The 21073-nt window shown below is 37.1% G+C and overlaps 1 protein-coding gene across 1 annotated transcript in view; it reads left to right on the top strand.

The window, feature by feature from the left end:
* TTC29 (tetratricopeptide repeat domain 29) overlaps positions 1 to 21073 on the top strand; it is a 193257-nt gene that overhangs the window by 62722 nt on the left and 109462 nt on the right. The window contains exons 5-6 of the mRNA XM_026648148.1: positions 1910 to 2122; positions 5844 to 5929. Of these exons, the coding sequence (XP_026503933.1) occupies positions 1910 to 2122; positions 5844 to 5929 (299 nt within the window). The remainder of the gene's footprint in view (positions 1 to 1909; positions 2123 to 5843; positions 5930 to 21073) is intronic.

The raw sequence follows: 21073 nt of genomic DNA, 5'->3' as shown, positions 1-21073 counted from the left end.
TATGAGGTTGCCCCTCAAATATGAGGTTGCATGGGAGAACAGAACCACCATATACTGTAGCTCCACGCATCCTAAACCACCATATCCTGTAGCTCCAAGCATCCTAAACAGGCAATAGAAAGGTATGCTGATTCTGGAAGTTCACCTGAATCTGTCCATCTAAGAGATAACATCTCAGAGTCTGAGGAGGAACAAGTACATTAGATTCACCTTCAACATCCACCTCCCTGGATGACTTACTTGTCACCTCTTCCTGTCCCTAGAAATCGTTTCTCCTTAAGGTGTTGTTTTTTTTTTCTTTTTAGTTTCACCTGAATAAAACCATATGTCTGCCAGTCTTTTCCCTCCATAATACATCTGGTGAAATTAGGTTGCATAAATTGAATGGCAAAAGAGCTTTGCATTATTACCTGAAAAGACTCAAGCCCTTTCAAAAGTCCAAGCCATTTGTTCATGGACTTTAGGGGAAAAAACAAAGAGGGAAGTGAGTTGTGCCAGAGACTAGCCAAGTGCATAAAACTCTATATCCAGCTCTTTGAGTCAGAGCCTCCAATTCATCTTCATAGTCATCTATCCCAGAACCAAGGACAGCTTAATCTCCAATCTCTGAACCTAGCAGCTTGGAGTGTGGTATTATGTTGACTTTTGACTTGGAATGTCTCTGAGCAGTTCACCAGATTGTGATAGAGGTTGTGAAGTTTCTTCAAGGAAGACTCATGCTTTGAAATGGAAGATAGATATTGTTATGGGTCTTTAAGAAGTCTTCCTCTATCTGTCACTATATTAGGCTATCAGTAGATTGTCCACTTCCCTGGATTGACTGTAATCACAGTCAAGATTAATTTTGAAGCTGTATCAATTTAGCATCTTCAGATTTTGAGTCTTCATACATCCAACAATTTAAGTTTTTGAAAGAACTAGTACATATCTTCCTATCTGTGTATGAGCTATTGCTTATGTGGGACTTAAATTGCTTTAACAAAGCTGATGAAATTCCATATTGAAACTTCTTGAAGATTGTCCCCTTTACCAGCTATCTTTGAAAACAATGTTGTCATGGCAGTAACTTCAATCAGAATTTTTAATGAGGAGCAATCCTTGATGACTGACCCTTGTTACACAGCATTCACAGGTATAAGATGGTACTTTGTCCAAACTATAAATTCTTTACTAAGATTACCTTAAAGCTCCTTCTGAACCAGTCTACCTGTCTCCTAGCATTTTTCAAAGCCCACTCTTTACCCAGGGAAAGCTAGTCTCCATAAATTAGAAGTTAAGGAGGCTTTGAATTACTATCTTGGGAGGACTAAATTCATTCATTGTAAGTCTACTAGGCTGCATGTGTATATAAATCCAGTAAGGGAGAAAATCCATTCAGATTGTTGAAATGGATTAGACTTTATCTTCAAACTTGTGTTTACCTTATCAGTGTTTCAGTAACTGAAGATATTAGAGCACATTTGAAAAGTTCTATCTTCTACTCCTTTCTTACCTTCTCAGAATCTTTCAGCCTAGGATCTGGACTGTGGTCCTTTACACACACTTGATTTTAAAATATCATATCCTCAAGGTATGGTTTCTACTTTCCAGAAGATTCTGACTTCTGCTTCCTAACATTGTGGATCTATACAGGCAACCTACTCAAAAACTACATTTACTAGTAAGTAACTTGTAGTTTGGGCAACAAACTGTGAATTGAAGGTAAAGATGACTTACTGATACCTGTAAGATCTGGAATATTTTTTCCATTATTAATATTTTTATTAAGTTATGAGTTGATGATTTTTGGAACCTTTGTGAAGTGAAGTTAGAAACAACTTCTTTTGTAAGAAAATGATAATATGCAAAATGTTTTGGAATATTTTGTTAAATATACTGCTTATATTTATGAATTAGTTGTGTTTTTCAGGTCAGTTCATGAAAGCTGCTGAGCATTATGAAACATTCCATCAATTGACACTGGGACGGATGTGGAATGATGAGACAGGCCATACTTACAACTCACTGGCCTGTGAGCATCTCTGGAGAATTTACACATTACTAGCAGACAAAATGCTAGAAAATAAAGAACACCAACAGGCCATCAAAACTCTAATAAAAGCTTTTGAAATGGCAAAAAAAGGTGGGTGGAAAATAACACTTTCACATTCCTTTCTTTAATGTGCAGTCTCTGATTTTCCCAGGAGTAAGGTAAAAATCGTCAAGGGTTTGAATGATTATTTCCTATGAAATTCAAAGACAAATGCCATCAATACACTTCCAAATCTCACTGTAAAACAGAAGTGCCTTCTTGCTGACAGCAAGGAATCCATTAGTTTCTTGAAAGCTTTATCTCCAAAAATGCAGTCTTCTGGGACTATAGTGTTGTAAAACAATGAACCCATAATCAGAAGTAAGGTCATTTACAGAAGTTGAGATTTTTGTAGGTTAGCCACTGTTGGTTTTTCATTTCCTTAGTAATGTTATCAGGCAGATCACTCATGTTTCATTCTACATGACTGATAAATAATTATGGAAAGAAAACCATTTGTTTTCCTACTGCAGCCTTTCCAGTATACCTGAAATATTGAAAATAGTTTTAAAACTTAAAGTTCAGGAAATGCTGTATATGATGGCTAACATGACAGTCTTAGTGTTTTGACTATCTGTAGTAAGAATCCAAAAGCTGATGGAAAGATGAGGATGCCATTTGAATATATGATGTCAGATGCTGAACAGTTACAAAGCAGCTGCTTATTTATGGGGCATTATTATATATGAGAGGGAGTAGAAAAGGGAGAGTGAACCATCACAGTTGATTTTAAGAAAGTACAGATTATTTTTCTGTTTTTTGGGTTATCTTAATAATGCTTATTTGTTGGAAGATGTCATTAGATTCCAACATCTACAGTTTTCTATGTTCTGAAGGAAAAAAATGATTTTATGTGTTTCCCAGAATTAGAATGGAAGATATTGTATAATCACCTTTATTCAATTAGCATTGTTATGCTAACTTTGTGGCAGCTTTAATAGTTTTTTGTATAAGAATTATGGTTAATACACACTAGTAATTTGAAATTTATCAGGAGAGAAATTTTAATCTAAATGTTAAGAAAATATATACAAGTATTGATCAATCAGTCAGTCCCTAAGAAGTAAGTGGAATCAAGCTTCAGCCAGAGTGGCCAAAAAAAAAAAAAATTCTCCTTATGTGTTTAGTCTTGTAAAATAAAATTTGTGAGAGTGAAATAAAATAAAGTTTGTTCTGTGTAATATACAGAACAGTATAAAATGTATAGAATTAAGCATTAACTGTGCTATTCATTATTTAAAACAATATTGAATTATTTCTGTTTGTTTTCTTTAGTCATATTGTTTCTAAAGATCTAATATTGTTAAAATTTCTTTATACTGTTAAAAAGTTAAATACTTTAAAATACCTTAAAAAAGCTTACAAATCTATATTGCACTCCCACACTGTAATTTTCTGAGGATAAAGCAAAATGTTTTTTTAAAATTTACTACATCCTGGATCTGAGGTTTCCATTCATTCCATAACAGTCCTTTTGAATGTGTGTCTTTTTTGAGTGCATTTGTCTGAATGTTGATTGGGTGGTTCCTTCTTTCTTTGGATTTGGCCCTTAAGCAATCTGTCCTACTTCTTTTTCAACACAGAAGCTAATAGTTCTCTTTTGAGACTTGCTTCTTCAGAACCCCACTCCTGGGAGCATGTGACTCAATAGTGTGAGTTCCAAGACCATTTAAAGCAATAACTGTTGCAAATAGGCATATATTCTACCACAAAACGAAACCTTACTTGTGTCATGCTTCTTATTATCTATTTATATAGTCAAGAGAATTGTTAAGAGATTATCAAAGTGGATCTGACTCTGCACTGAGACCACCAGGCAGATGCCACAATTTAGAGCTGGTCAAAAAAATTTGACCAAAACTTTTTTTTGGGAAAAAAAAATGCAGATTTGGCAATTCCTAACCATTTCACAAATTTATGTTGACTTCACCAAATTGTTCCAGTTAAGAAAACCAAACCAACTTTTTGGTTTTAAATTTTCTTTAATTTTGTTTAATATAGAAATTTAAAAAATGCTCTAACGCTAAACAAACTTTTTTCAACTTATCAATTTGCTGAAATTTTTGAAAAAAATTCTTTTATGGGTTGACCCAAAACACCTTTTTTCCCCAATTTTTCAGAATGCCAGAAAATTGAAAAATCCATTATTCACTGCCAGATGGCCTTAGAGCTAAACATGTGTCTTTGAAACTTGTGGGAGTTCTGCAATTCACACCTTTACTCACCATTATTCTGTAGATATTTAAACAAGATAAGATGCTCATTTCAGAAGGGCAGTCCTTCAATCTCTGTTCAAAAGCCCCCTCTCTCCCTCAAAGAGGCCCTTATTCAGCAAAATATTTAAGTACATGATTAAGTTTAAGCTAGTGCTTAAATCCATCTCTCTTCAGCATTCAATCCATTCCACTGGACTTAAGCCTGTGGTTATGTGCTTTGCTGAATCTGGACCAGAAACTGATAAACAGTTTCTCAAGATTCAGGCTCTACAGAGACAGTTCTTGAAGGAAAAAGAAAGGTTTTGAGTGTGTTTCGTCTATAGAGCCATATTTGCTCATCCTCCTTCCGTGCCCACTTGGAATCTTAGGAAAAAGAACAGAAGGGTTTGGGATTGCCTGCTTTTATAATTTTTCCAAGTGTGTTCAATTCTTTAGGTAGGGGGGTGTCCTTATGGGCTCAGCAATTATGACTTTCAAAGATTTCAGGACACTTGGAGCCTAAACACGAACTTCCATGAGTGTGGATCTGTTAAGACAATATATTAGGAGAACATCAGTTAGAGGTAAATAATCTTCCTTTTTCATGTGTAGATGTTTATACTGCTGCAGGAGTTGTGAATTTGTTGACCTTCAGGACTCATTTCAGTGCTCATTTTCTAGGCTTTTTATGTGTTGAATGGGCAGTATTGCGTGATGAAAAAAGGTTTTATATTTTGGACATTGATTCCAATTTGTTTCCTTTACTAATCAATTTTTGTATATATCCCCAAACTCTGGATGGGTTAATTTTGAAAAAATTATATAAATAAATTATTGTATATTAATTAGAATATTAAATATACAGGCCAGGTTTCCTTTTGCTGGAGCAGTGCAAAGAGCCAAGAAAGCAACCCATTTGGCCAGCTGAGAATTCCATTCGCTGTTGGGAGCTCTCGGTGGGGCCAAATTAGCTTACCTAACTCATTTGCCACCTCCAGTCTCTGGAATAAGGAAGAGGCACATCCAAAATGTGCTGTACTTCAGTTGTCCACCATTTGTGTAGCATTTCCTGGAACCATTGCCGGCTAGTATAGATTACAGCAGCTTTCAGGCTGCTCTAGCCTATGCCGGTGTGGAAACCTATCCTGAGAATCAGGGAGCTGTAACTGTCTCCCTGACTTCTTTCTGCTGCACCAAGTTTCTCTTTGTACGTAGCTAAATAACTATACGGAGATATTATACTGACCCTGTAAATGTAAGGTGTTTCGTGACTGTCTTTGGAGAGGTGGTGGCAGTGCTGTGAAACAATTCATAGTAGAGAACCTTATAGCATGACAAACTGTGTGCTCTGTCTCATGAAAACATTTGCACTTCCTATGTTTGTGGCTTTTTTTAATTGAGTATAAGTGCTCTAGATAAACATGGAAAACATCAATGTTATAAAGTGATAAATGACAAGCTATAAGGAAAAATTTCATATGTTATTAAAAAATGATGTACGTTATTTTCAAGAGCTGTCAGTAGTAATGTAATTGTTTAGAACTAAGAGTTATTATAACCCAACTCCTCCCCTTTAGGAGGTGATAAGAAGATGGAAGGAGAAGCTGCCTATTGCTTAGGGCTAGCCTATCATTCTGCTGGAGAAGAACAGACAGCAATAATAGTGAGTTTACTTAACGTTTCTTAACATGCATTTTATAATTTGTCTGCAAGCAATTACCTTGGCTTTGCTATTAAGTGACCTTAAATAAAGGTAGATTTTGATTTGCTATTTTTAGTGAGGAAAGTTTTTATTACTGTTTAATATTTATTTTATGATTTTACTACAATTGCCTGTATGAAATATCTGCTGGGAACAGATGGTGAATAGGATGGGAAAGAGTTCTACATGTGAGAATTCTGGAAGGACAGGACCAATAGTCCATCTCTGCCTCTTGGATCAGTTTTAGAGGAAAGATCAGTGACAACCGAGTATGCTTCTGTCAATCACTGCTGTATCTCTAGGGAAATACGCCAGCATTCGATGATCAACTGTAACAATGTTATGGGGAGATCCAGTAGTATGAATATGGATGTATTTTGTCCTTGTCCATGGACAAACAAAAGGACATTCATCAAAATAACCAGTGCCATCTCTGTGCGTGCCCAAGCCTTAAACTCAGTTTGGAGGGATCCAGTGTTCTAGCAACAGACATGTTTCGTGGAGAGGACTCTTCACTAGTTTATTTTATTAACTTGCTCAAAAATTGAACACTGGAAACCGGATAATAATTGAAGTTGGTTGAGTTGAGCAATGATTTCTTCAGTATCAGCTTGTTTAGTGTATGCTTATAGTTGATGATGGATTCCCTCTTCAAAGGAGGCATTGATAACTTGATGTTCCAGAAACTTTCTGTTATCTTTTTCATGATTCTTCAATGCTTCTTGGATTTTCTTACATGCAGATTGACTGAACTGTGGAAAAGAAGGTGTCATGTTATTTGTCCTGTTATAGATGTGTGGTTTCTGGTGTTCAGAGAAGCCTACCTTGATACTGCGGATGATCAATGTGAATAGGCTGATAAATCCTCACACTCAGAGGTTCTGGGTTATGAAGTTGAATGAAGGCATTTCAGATTGAAAGAGCAGTTTCTGATCCAGAATACTTTACAGAGTGAGATTTAGTGGTTGCAGTGGCAAAGGAGAAAGAGGGATTTTTTTGGCTTTTTCCAGGTTCTGGAATAATAGATTAGACTAGAATTCCTTGTGCTGAAATTTTTCTGCATGTCCACAAGTTTTTGACCACAAACACTCCAAGTTTTCTTTCCTTCCTGCTGCTGCATTAACAGGTGTCTGAGAGCTATGGGAACAATGACCAGAAAGACCGGTAATAGAAATAAAGAATTTGGCATGGACACTTGATTTGTTCATGACCAGGAGAAGCTCCTTGACCAACAAGACAAGCATAGTCTTCGTTCCATTTAAAGGCCAAAACCATACTTGAAAGCAGCCCAAGATTATCTGAGGACTATGATATTGTCAGACAGAGTTTTCTCATCACCATCTCTTGCATTATTTTTTCTTAAAACAGGAAGGTTAGAAACCAGGTGACCATTTACTAACCTGTGGCTTTTTGACCCTGGATCAGATAATTGCTTTTTTGGAGGATGCTGGAATCTTTGTTCTTTCAGTTAAGATGCTCAGCTTTATATATTAATGTGTTTTATAATAGTTTTTAATCAACAGATAAAAACAATTGACAGATGGTAGAAAACAAAATTTGCCTTTTTTGTTAAATATGAAACACTCCCTATACAGTACAGAATGTAAATGGGATTCACTAGGGTGGATCATAAAATACTTTAAGTATCCTCACTTATTAATATTTTCATCACTTGTGTGCTAATTAAAATAAACATATTAAATAGAGTTTAACTTATGAATGTTGTATAAAATTGTGAGATCAACTCTTTACATAAACTGAGAAGACTTGCATTTAGAAAAATAGGTTAGTTTTCACACACACAAAAAACACGAACCCACATGAGAATGAGAAAAGAAATAGGTAGTATTTTATTTCATGGATTCTTTTCATCCTCAACTGTGATCAGCATATACAACAGTAAAATATCAATGGTTTCAGTGCCATTGAGCACAAATTTTCTTTACTCTCCAATTAGAAATCATTGCCTAAAATTTACCCTTCTGTTCTCAATTTAATGGTCTCTGTATCCAAGGGGAGCTCAGATGCTTACAGAGATGAAATCATTGCATCCTGTTCCCAGAGGACTACTGCTTATCATTACACATAACATACAAACAATACTGCTAGGAGCCAGTTTGCTTCATGGTAATGTGTAGTTCATCACCAGCTTCTGTAGCATGCTAAAGAGGTCTTGCCACTCAGCTTGGGACTATTTGAGTGTAGACTCAGGGGTCTCAGCAGTTATTTTCCTGCTTTGCATCAGAGTTTTCATCTTCTTTATCCTTTTGTGCTGTGGCCCACCTCAGGCAGTCTTCTTCTAGGGGAATCTAAAAGGAACAGCTGTTACAGATACCATTTCCTCAAATTGTTGCCATTTGGTTCCTTTTGCTATTTAGTGTGTCACTCCCTTCCCCCAACATGCACACACACCAGTATGCATATAAACTTTTCTCTTTCATTATCTCTTCTAACAAAGTGGAGAAGCATATGTTCAAAATATTCATTATCTGACACAGTAATTAAAAGGTTGAAATTATGAAGCTACAATCTGTTATATCAAAAATATAGCCTCTTTGTCTAGAGAATGGAATATTTTCAGTGAATAGAATTTTGTATTGCTAAGCATGTAGTATATAACCTGACTAATTGTTGATGATAAATTATTTATTTGATACGTGTAACCTCAGTTTTGCAAAGACTGAGGGCAAGTCTACACTATAATATTAAGTTGACCTAAGTTACCTCAATGTACAGCCACTGCAGTAATTAAATTGCTTTTGCATGTCCGCACTACACTCCTTGTGTCGGCGGTGCGTGTCCTCATCAGGCGTGCTTGCAGCGATTTAACTGTCACTGTAGGACATTGTGAGATGGCTTCTGAAAGGCAGCAACAGTCGATGTAAGCAACGCAGTGTCTATACTGACACTGTGTTGACCCAACTACATTGACCTAAGCGCGATGCCTCCAGCAGAGGTGGAGTTATTAGGTTGGTGTAGTGGGAGAGATACATAGGTGGGAGAATATTTTAGTGTAGACACTAACAGAGTTAGGTCAATGTAAACTACCTTACCTCGACCTAACTCTGTAGTGTAAACCAGACCTGAGCTTAGTGGGACTATTCAAGTGTGTAGAGTTAAATACGTAAGTCTTTGCAAGCTTGAGACTTAACTCCATTTAACATCTTTGTGGTATTTTTGTGTGTCAAGCAAGGTCCGGTTTATAATTGTGTCTAATTACTTTTGCCATGCTTGGAAAAAAGTATAAATGTCTGAAATATAAAAGTCTACTGTGGATTTTGCCATGAAAAGGTTAGCTGGTTGCTGTCTAGACTAACTTGACAGTAGGTCTTGCTATAGATGCTTCTCTTCAAAATTGTATTGCTAACCAAATATTTGTTACAAATATTTTCATATAATTAGAAATCTTGTATATGGCAAAGTAACTTATTGCATATTTGATATGGTTTTTTAAAGTTAATGTAGATTTTATGGCTGGATTTTCAAAAGTGCCTTAAGGAGTTAGGCACCCGATTTGACTTTCAATTATAGTTGCATGCCTAACTGAAAATCACAGTGTACATTGTGTACATTTCTTGTCTAAGCATTCACAATAGGGACCACTCAGAAATAAAATCCTTATAAAATGGATATTAAATTCTATATTCCATATAAGGTATGTTTTAATGTGCAATAATATAGGGACTGCAACGTTCAACACTGCAAAAAGAAACATGATGATTTATGGCACAATATCACACCCATGATTAAAACTTATAATACTTATGTTCTTAAAGCTGATGCTTCAGGGTTTCAGCTGGCCACCAGCAAGGGGCAGGAAGGAATTTTCGCCCCAGTGTATTCCGGGAGGGTTTCTTAAACTTCTTCCTCTGAAGCATCAGAGATGGACATGGTTGGAAAAGGGACATTGGGCAGAGTGTACCAGGGCTCTGAGGTGTCTGAGCATTCTTTCTCTCAGGGACTTGCCTGGCTGCTTCTTGATGACATGCTCAGGATCTGACTGATCACTATACGTGGCATCATGAAGGATTTTCCCTCAGGTCAGATTGGCAGTGAACTTAGGGTGGTTTATTTTTGTTTTTGTTTTGCTTTCTTCTGCACCATGTGGGTGCAGGTCACGTGCCAGGATTAGCTGAGTATATCTCATTTAATCATTTCCTTAGGGACTGGTGAACCTCAGTACTTCTTGTTCTATGTCTGTGGCACATAATAATCTAGTCTCCTGTGGGTTATAATATTTTGGATTTATTTCAGTGGGTGGTTTTAGTGTATGGGTGCTGAGTGGTGTTGGTGGCCTGTGTTATACAGGAGTTCAGATTAGATGATCTATGGTTCCCCTGTCCTTTGTTTCCTGATTTTAGGAGGTTAATATTGTTATTTTAGATAATATGGGTTATAAACTCACCAGTTGATCTGATCAGAAGATAAGATTCTTGTCCCAGAATCAGGCTACACAGAGTTTGCAAGGACTTTCGGAATGTAAGACAAGGATGCTCACACTTAGACAAATGTAGCCTTAAAGATTTTTATTGAGATAAATGATATAGTAATTAAATGGTAAAATAATCAGAGTTACAAAGGCAACAATGTTGTTCTAGATGTACATGTGATATTATGCACTATAAACTTTTGATTAATCTACTCAAACCCTTCCTTGATAATGTGGTGGTAAAAGACAAAGGACCAGCCTCGCCTCTGGCATGCCAAAAGAGTTCAGTCCAGGTTCCTCAGTTCTTGAGTGACCTCCCACTCAAGAATTTAGGAGCTTAGGAGAAACTAAAGAACTGAGAGCTATAAAAGACTAAATAAGCTAACTTAGAATTTTACTTAACTAACTGACTTAAAACTTACAATTGAGAACGAATAGACTAATAAACAAAAGGATAATAAACAAAGAACTAAGAAGCCTACTTGGCATTGTGGGTCACCCCTCATATAGAGCTTGAACACTTGAGCCCTCCTTCTATGTCCAAACTTAGTTTCCTCACCTACAGAAAGGTTGGGGTACACTTACTCCATAGGCTGGTACATTTGTACATATTGATGATATATGCCTACATATTAATGACATTAGCTTATTCTCACATTTGTTATTTCTGGCCGAAGTGGTTATTTCGGTTATTTCCAACTTCTTTGTGGTGTACCTGATAAGTTTAAAGAGGGTATGAACTTAGGTAGCCCCCTCATATCACCCTGCTCCAAGGCATCCTTTATCTATCTATGTTAAGGGTTGCAACCATATATGGACCTTATGCTTTAGGTCATCGCCACTTATCTAGGTGAAAGGTCCCAAGCATATATATGCTAACTTTGCCTTAGCTCAACATACAGGATGTGACCTGTAGGTCCCTTGAGTTATAGCCAAAAATACTCCTATAAACCTGTTATACCCTATTATAATAAAACAAATAACCAAACCCATAAGAAAAGAAACCAATAAGAAAAGAGATATAGGCAAGCCCTATAGGCCAAACCTTAAACTCTAAGACCCTAAGTTTTCTTAACATCTTAAATGATTCTATTAAAGTAATCAAAGAGGATTCCCAAAGTAGTATGATACACTAACCTGTATATCAGAATCAAATGAAAATTTCACTTCAGCTCACATAGGCAATTAGAATATAAATGGGTACATATGAAGCAGGTGGCCCTAAAATTAATGTGTACACTGCTATATAATGAATTTTTCTAATCATGTTTGTCATGCCCATCACTGTGGTATCTGCACGATTTTTTACCTGCTAGGGGGAAGTTCTACAAGATCACAAGATACACCTGATTAGGTATGCACCATTCTCAAAGTGATTTTACCTTTACGGGAATGAGCTGCTTTCCCTTGACATTCAAGATAATAAATAGCCCCAGTATTGTCTGCTATTGTCTGTACCACTGATCCCTTGCAGCAAGGAAGAAAACATTTTGCTGTCAGATATATTGCTTGATTCTCGAATATATTGACGAGAAGCCTGAACTTCAGGTCAAGTTTTGTCTAGATGTTTTCCTAAATTTAGGTTTGAGGTATCCGTTCCTATCACTACACATAGAGATGCTTAGCAAACTGGAACTCCCAAAGGAAATTATAAGATATTGTCCACTGCATGGAGGATTTTTGAATTTGCTGAAGTATTATCAGCAGTGGTCTGTCCCTTCCAGTTCTATAATTGATACTTAATCAAGATTGTAGGAAATTTGGCAAATGGAGTCACATGGATGCAGAAGGCCATATAGCCTAGAAACATTAGATAAGATCTGATCATACCTAGACTCTGCATTCTGATTGTTTTTGAATATCGGTAATTCTTTAAGGGAAAGCAGTGGTGTTCCTCCTCTGGAGTGTGTGTGTCTGTTTTTGGGGGGGGGGGAACTTTGCATCTGAGTGAAGGAGCACTTCTGATTGATAGCACAGTACATATAGGTCAGAAGAGACTCTTTGTGTAAATCAGGGGTTGATGAGACAGTTGTCCAAATATTGATAAGTTTTTAAGGTTTACACATTTATGAGGTGTGCCACCATTACCAGGCATTCGCTGAAGATTTGAGGATTCGTAGCAAAAGGAAATGGGGGCACTTGTATTGGTAGTGATCATTGCCCACAAAAAAGTTTCTCTGTATTACCCTGAGTGAAATGTGTAATTATGAATCTCTCAGGCTGAGAGTCTTGAACCAGTCCTACAACTTCAGGGAAGAGATGATTGTTGCCAGGGTCACCACATGAAACCTGAACATTCAGTTAATTTGTTCAGCTTCCTCCAATCTTCATCTGGAAAGAAGATCTAACCTTTTAATTTGGATTTGGTGGTGCTAGGCATTTACCAGTACCATGAGGGATTTCGTTGATTGCTTTGTTTTAGAGAAGCATCTTCATCTCTAAGAAGTTTCTCATTACAGGGATCCCTGAAGAGGGATGGGAACAGAGGGTTGAGTGGAGTGGAACTGAATCGAGTGCCCTTTCTCTAAAATGTCATGACATTTTCTCCCTTCAGTGCTCACCTATGACACCCAAATTTGCATCTTAGTGATACTGCCTCCCACCTTGTTTGTCTTGGAGCAAAACAGTGGTTTTCCTTTGGGGTCTGTGGTTAAAATGCTTTCCTGTTTGCTCAGCTAATGGTGTCAGAATAGCTCCATCACTAATGGACTGGATTTCTCTTGGGTAACATGCCCTTTGAGGGGAACCCCCCTTAAAAGTGATGCAGTTAAAAAAATTAGAATTAACATAAAATATTATGCCATGGGAAACAAGAAAAATAGAATATACTGAAAGCATGTTACTAGATCAGAAAATTATCATGCTTTTGGAAAGCCTTGATACAGCAGAAAATAATAGCATTTATAAACATCCCTTCTTACAGTTAATAGCCTGACTTTTTTGTCTCAGGGTTGCTTCTCAAGAGTAGGAGACTCATGTCTCTTTTAGTTCTCAGTTTTGATCACTTAAACCCCCATTTCCCCCCTTCCCCAGACTAAAAAGATGATGAGCTATAGTCTTGGCCACCTATCCTGATAGATTAATCTAAAATAAATCAACCTTTCAGCATAAACACGTTTACATGACCATCAGTATCTGTTGTTGGGGAATTTGTGTCACAGGCAGTAGGGGAATCGGCACAATGAACAGGTGTCAGGAAGTCTAAAAGACTGAGTATTTCTCGATATCAGATGATAATGTGTGAAACTTGCTGGCTTTGTTATTTGTGTCACATCTGTGCAATTTTGCTTTAAGTTTCCAAACCTAGAGTTTCATTAACTTTTATGCATTGCATATGATTCCCTAGACTTCACATAGTTATTGAACACAAGATTTTTGATTGTCAAGTTTTATTATGAAACTACAAAACATGCACACAAAGAATTAATAGCTATGCAAAGACGGTAAAGGACCATGGCTGGGTTCCTTTGTGCTACCAAACTGGAAATAAATAATAAAAATTTGTTCCTGATAATCAGTGAAAGATTCTCTGCAATCTAAATAATTTTCACAAAATGTAGCTGGTTTAGCTTTCATGTTTGAACATGATGCTAGCAGAGTTTTACTTGGTTTTCAGTTTCCTTGCAGAAGGTTCACATAGCTGTAATATCAAACTGCCTGACGTGTTTGATCATTGAAGGCACAATCATAACACCAGCTATTCTGAGGTGCAAGGGAGTGAGAAAGTATATGGAGCCCTCTTATTCCCATGCCGTGTCTTCACTACTATTTCAGCCCAAGTTACTTAACACAGTTTAGCTAACCCATGTTAAGAATTTTTCTTTCATTTGTGGTGAAGACAAACCCTATGTGTCCGCCAGTGCAGCAGAAGGTGTAATCATTGCTAAGTATAAGGCTGGTGCAGATTACATTTTCCCCATCCCCTATTATCACAGTGGGAGTCAGGAGCCAAATTGTGTGTGCCCTTTATACCATGCCCCTTACGCAGAGTTTGTAGCAGTTTAAAGCCACAATTAAGCCCTTTTGTCCCATTTGAGGCTTTTGAAATCTCAATTGTTTCCTTCCATGGGTCAAAATAGGTACATTAAGGGACATTTTCTGCCACTTATGGTGAAACTGTTCTCTGGTGCAGTTAGTTAAAAATGACCACCCTTCCATTTCCAGACACTGTTTCAATCTGTGTCATTCTCATAGGATAAAAAAGTAAAATTAAATACAAAACTATATAAGAGTGAGTTATTTAGTGCTCAATCTTTTTATTAAAAAGTAGAAATGTAAGAACTCTGGTGTGCAGGGCTGAGAAAGATCTGGAAATGTTTTTGTGAAAAATTTTACAGTTCATTTCTCAGGTGATTAGATACCCACAAAAACTGAGCTTTTTGCATGTTTTGAGAAATGGAGGATTTGCACCAAAAATCATACAAACCCCATGAATTTGTACGTTTTTGTTGCAAATCCACCTTACTTTAACTGAAATTGACTTTGTGTGAAAACTTCAAAACAGTAGGTGGATTTTCATGAAAATAAGGCAAATTTCAATTTCTTAATGAAATGCAAATATCGTTAAATTCTGAGGAGGCTTTTTAGTTTGATTTCAAACATTTTCCATAGCACATATAGCTAACATGAAAAGAGTGGGCATTTTAAAAGAATATTATAATTGAATATGAACAAACTGTTATAATGATTAGTTTCTTAAATTGTTATAATCAGGCCCCCAGTTCAGCAATTCATTTACTTATACATGGTCTTAAATTTCAGCCTGTGAGTAATTCCATTGACTTCAGTGGGATTACTCATGTATTTAAGCACATGCTTAAAGTTTTTGCTGGATTGGAATCATAACAGCTATATAAGAGTGAGGGGGAAGGTCTACTGTCTAGACTTAAAGAATTTAAACATTTATTGTTTGACAGACAGATGAATAACTTGAAAAGCTAGAACATTGCAATATGCCAATTTATACTATAAAACCCTAAAGCTTGCTGTGGCATTGCTAGCAGCAGTTTGTTTTACTGTTTTACTTTCAGCTTTTATATTATTTTAGAGCTGATCAAAAGAATTGGTAGCAAAGTGTGAAGTAAATTGTACATCTAAATAAATCGATTTAACATTCCTTAGTGCTTTAAGTGATTTTAGTAATATTAATATTTAAAATATTTCTTTCTGAAATCTTTTTATGACTACATATAGCAATAATGGCCACCATTTCATTCTACTGTTTTTCATAGTAGAACATTACACAGTAAACATTGTAAAATTATTATCTTTTCGCATTGAAATGGATGCGCAGAATTGATTTAAACTGTTTATTTGCATGTAAATGACTCAAGTTTTATTCAGTCAATAAAAATATAATCTATTAATCCATTCGGTATATTTTGTATATAGGTTAAGACGTACAAAAAATGCAAGGTTTCCTATTGAATTAGAACTTTGCCTTTAACTTTCATATCTGCACAGAGAAATTAGATTCTTTAAATTGCATTTTAAATTTTATAAAATGCTTTCCTAGCTTATTTCCATTTTTTTTCCTCTCTATACAATGCAACTTTGTATTTTTATTTGGTTTTTTTTTAATTTAGGAAGATTTTTATTATATAAACACATTTTTATGGATAGAAATAAAGATATAAGTAAGCGTTAAGCAGAATATTGATAGAAACTCAGTGGTAAGAAGTTATGGGCACTGAAGCATGTACATGCATACACTATGATATTAGGGTCTTAGGAGGCTACAGCAATTTGACAGCCAGGTATATTAGTGTTGACACAGCTATGTGATAAAAGCAATTCAGACATCTGGATCACAGTGTTGCTCTACAAAGGCATTTCTGAACAGTTCATGCATTTGTACTTACCCAAGTCCCCAGTCTTGTCCACCCCTCTCTCTCTGTTTCCTTCGCTGCCTCTGTCTGACTTTGTCTTGTATGTACTTGAGGAATCTCATTTTTCCTTTATAAGTCACCTCCATCTGCTTATGTGTCAGCGTGGCCCTTACGACACACATCATATTCAGACATTCTCAAGATGAAGGGCTGTATTCTTATCACTACCTCTGTCTCAGCACTGTTTCATGCTTGTCACTGCTCAGCGCCACACTGGCTTGTTTTGTCAATAACCATTTATTTGTTGCTGGAATAGTAGCAACCATTACATCTGACCTCCCTGTTTCATCAATTATGGATAAATTATTGGATGTGAACATCTGCAAAAGCTTGCTGTTGAACTCACCTCCTGGCTGGGATTAGATAAAGTATTAAACTGTTGTTTATTGTCAGGCCAAAAGTCTACTGGGAAGCCAGGGAATTCCAAGACTAGCAGATCCCCATCAGCAAGCACCAAAAATTGTTTAGTATTGCCACTGTTTCCCATAAGATCGTAGCCATTTATTATTTACACTTATTACTAGTTGTTATAACATACTTGATAAAAGCTCTTGGCAGGCATAGTGTTTGTAGCCATTGTCACATCTGTCAGGATGGAAAGGATACATAAATTGTTTTTTCCTCTTATATCAGTGTTAAAGGATAACAGATGAAGTTTCTTCCCTCCAGACGGTTATACCATGTTTTATTTCGAAGAAATATGTCCGAAGTGGCTGGTTTTGAAAACATTACATTCCAGTTCTAAATTAGGGTTACAACAACCTTTGCTATAGTAATGGCTCATGCAATGAAGATTTCAAATTGTACAAAAATACTATACTAGAATGTCTGGGATTTTGAGGCATGTATAGACTTCTGCACTAAGGGAACTGGTTGGGATATTTTTGTATTGTGTCAGACCTTATATGAAGTTCAGTAAGGGAGATTATAAAATGACTATTTTATAAATGACTGAACTGATACATCCAATGCAGAAATAGAATCAGAATTAAGAGTTACTGTTAGTGCTGATTACAGCACAGAAAATCATGACAAGGAATAGTAGTACTGATGAAGAAAGAAGCATAAGAAGGAGTATCAATAACAAAATATTAGAGGGGAAAAGTGACCATAATTAACCTTTATTTAATCACCTAATAAATGTTGTGTGTCATTAAGGCTCCAATGCAGCAAAATGCTAAGCATATGAGGTGAGATCTTGGCCCCATTGAAGTCAGTGGGAGTTTTTTGTTACCCCTTGAAATAAGTTTTGATGCTAAATTATTTGTAATTACATCCTATCAATTCAAATCCATTCTGCCAAAATATATACATTACATTATACAAAACATACATTATGTAATATATATTATGTGTGTCAGCAAGAGATTTGTGGAATATTCTTCTTCTTTCCAAGGCATTAATCCTGCAAGCACATATGCACATTAATAGCTTGAAACACATGGTTTCAATGTGTCTACTCACATGCTTTACATTACTCACATGCATAAATGTTTTCAGGATTTGGGTGTTAGACTGCTAGTTCTTTGGGGGCAGGAACTGTATCTTCATACTTGTTTGTACAGTGTCTAGAGGAATGGGGCCTTGATCCTTATTGGGGCCTGCAGGCTCTACCATAATAAGTACATTAAAAAAATCTCAGTTTGCCTTTTGACTTCTTCCACTTTGCAATTAAGTCCATGTAATTATTCAGCAGGAGCCACGTCATAAAACCCATACTCAGATTTTGCTTAGCCCTTACTCAGGTAGGTCTGTAGGCATGTAGACACTTAACCAATCAGTGTAAAAACTGATAGATGAAATGGATATACACACACACACAAAAATTACATATGTAGCGACTGGGTGAAAACAGAGTAAGGATCACAAGATTTGGCTCCAGAAAACAGAAAAATAATATTGAAAATTAAATATTAGAAGTATACTTAGTAAATAAAATAAAAGGAGCTTGATTGCTTGCTTGCTCAGTATAGTGAGACAGTTTATGTCCTGTTGATCCACATTTAGAGGGCATTTCATACTGTGGTAGAGCTCCGACCTTGTCCTCGCGCTTCCAGGCAGTTTATGCTAGCTTTAGAGGCTCACTGCAACCCTGCACGTAGCCCTTCTCTCTCTAGGGCCAGGGATACAGTCTACTGAGCCCTTTTCATCATAAGCCAGCAAGGAGGTTGGTGAGAGAACCCTCACAGTCTCTGTTGCTCCGATGGCCTCATACAAAAACAGTTTAGCCTCCTGTCCTGACAGGGGCCTGTCTTCCCCTCCCATGAGGTGTTCCTGTAGTGGTGGGTTGGGGGGAACCCAGGCCCACCCTCTACTCCAGGTTCCGGCCCAGGGACCCTAATGGTAGCAGCTGTTGGCAGTCAACCTTTCACTGCCAGAGTTGCTACATTTCCCTGGGCCACTTCCCCACAGCTCTCCTGCTTCTCCCTTCTTCACCCTTACCTTAGGGCTCCCTTACCAATGACTTGAGGGTGTCTTCATTAACCAGCCCTTCAGCTGTACTTGCTCTCCTCAGCCTGACTGGAGTGAGCCCTTTTATAGTATCAAAAAGGGCCTTAGAGTCAGGTGTTCACATTACCTTAATGGCCTCACCTGACTCTTTGCAGGTTAATTGGAGTCAGGTGTTCTCATTAGCCTGGAGCAGCCCCTGCTCTGGTCAGTCAGGGAACAGAAAACTGCTAATCCAGTGGCCAGTATATCTGCCTTTGACTATTTTGTTGTACCCAACTGGCTTGGATCAATCACAATACATAAGAACGGAGCAAACCAGGGTCAGAAGGACATATATCACTCCCAGCCCTCTGAAAATCTGAAGAAAAATTGATGCAGCTTTGGTTTGCAGTAATTTTCCTGGAGAGACCTTCTGTTGTGTGGAACCTCTGCTTTAATGGGGTTATAGGAGCGGTTGCAGCAGAAAGCCTCAAAGACAATGTGGAGGCATAGGTCCTCTGTTTTGGTGATGCTGCCTTTGGAAGATCCTGTCACCCGAAAAGGTTTGGAGACCAGCTCCCTTTTCTTCTGGATGGGGTTCAAACCCCACCGCAAAACAGAAGAAATGAAAGGAAACTCCAGGACGGAATATTTTGGTAAATTTTCCTTCCTGTGATCTGACCCAATGTTTTTAAATACAGTAGTAGTGTGAGCTGCCTTAAAAAAATCAACAAAATATAAATTCCTTTGACATCTTTTGTAGTATTCTTACTGAATTGCAGATTAAAATGCCCATGAAGCACCAGTGTTTTTATTTTAACTGCATAATATGTCTAAAAAAAGATTCTGTTTACTGCCATGTCAGAATTATGTGCTTTTTCTGGAAGTGCATGAGAGGCATTAAGTGCACATTGCATCATCTATCTACCAGCACCTATTGTTGGCTCCAGTAAAATACCCTCAGATGCTGCTGCCCAGTCTGGGTCTTAGCCTGTTACTGCAGCGCCTGTCAGAAATCATTAGCTAGTGATCTCTTTGACTAATGTTGCGGTTGATTGTCTAAATCATGTTCAAGAACTGGAAATGAGGCAGAAACATCTTTACAGCTCACCGACTGTGAAATGGCTAAACAGGGTTAGATTGTCAGAAATCAAATTAAATGTATTTCCAATAAAATTTGACAACAATTTAAAGTGCAGGTTTGGAAGCAGAATTGTATTTTATGTTTTTAAAGTTACAGTAGTAGAAATTAGTATCCTCCTGTCATGTTTTTTGCAAGAGCAAATTGATAAAATATTGATAGCAGCAGTAATCTTTTGTTAACATGGATAGTCATTTTTCCAACATAAGTTCTCACCTTAGAGTCTCACTTTTGTGTCCTTTATCACCATATATTCATATCATAGAATCATAGGACTGGAAGGGACCTCAAGAGTTCTTCTAGTCCAGTCCCCTGCACTCAAGGCAGTATTAACTATTATCTTCTAGTCCATCCGTGACAGGTGTTTATCTAACCTGCTCTTAAAAATCTCCAATGATGAAGATTCCATAATCTCACTAGGCAATTTATTCCAGTGCTTAACTACCTGACCGTTAACAAGTTTTTCCTAATGTCCAACTAAAATTTCCCCTTCTGCTTCTTGTCCTGTCCTCAGAGGTTAACGAGAACAATTTTCCTTCCTTCTCCTTGTAGCAATCTTTTATGTACTTGAAAACTGTTATCATGTCTGCTCACAGTCTTCTCTTCTCCAGACTAAACAAACCCAGTTTTTTCAATCTTTCCTCATAGGTCATGTTTTCTAGACCTTTAATCATTTTTGTTTCTCTCCTCTGGTCTTTCTCCAGTTTGTCCACATTTCCTGAAATGTGGTGCCCAGAGCTGGACACAATATTCTAGTTGAGGCCATATCAGCAGAGAGTAGAGTAGAAGAATTACTTCTTGTGTCTTGCTTACAACACTCCTGCTAATACATCCCAGAATGATATTCACTTTTTTTGCAATAGTGTTACACTATTGACTCATATATAGCTTGTGATCCACTATGACCCCCAGATCCCTTTCTGCAGTACTCCTTCCTAGGCAGTCATTTCCAGTTTTGTATGTCTGCAATTGATTGTTCCTTCCTAAGTGGAGTATTTTGCATTTGTCCTTACTAAATTTCATCCTATCTACTTCAAACCATTTCTCCATATCATACTCCAAAGCACTTGTAGCCCCTCCCAGCTTGGTATCGTCCACAAGCTTTATATGTGTACCCTCTATGCCATTATCTAAATCATTGATGAAGATATTGAACAGAACTGGACCCAGGACCAGTCCCTGCAGGACCCCACTTGATATGCTCTTCCAGCTTGACT

The sequence above is a fragment of the Terrapene carolina genome, unplaced genomic scaffold (assembly GCF_002925995.2).
Source record: "Terrapene carolina triunguis isolate 2854851 unplaced genomic scaffold, T_m_triunguis-2.0 Scaffold66, whole genome shotgun sequence".
Taxonomy (NCBI): Eukaryota; Metazoa; Chordata; order Testudines; family Emydidae; genus Terrapene; species Terrapene triunguis.
Note: the sequence above shows the minus strand (reverse complement) of the source record. Positions and strands in the feature narration are given on the sequence as shown.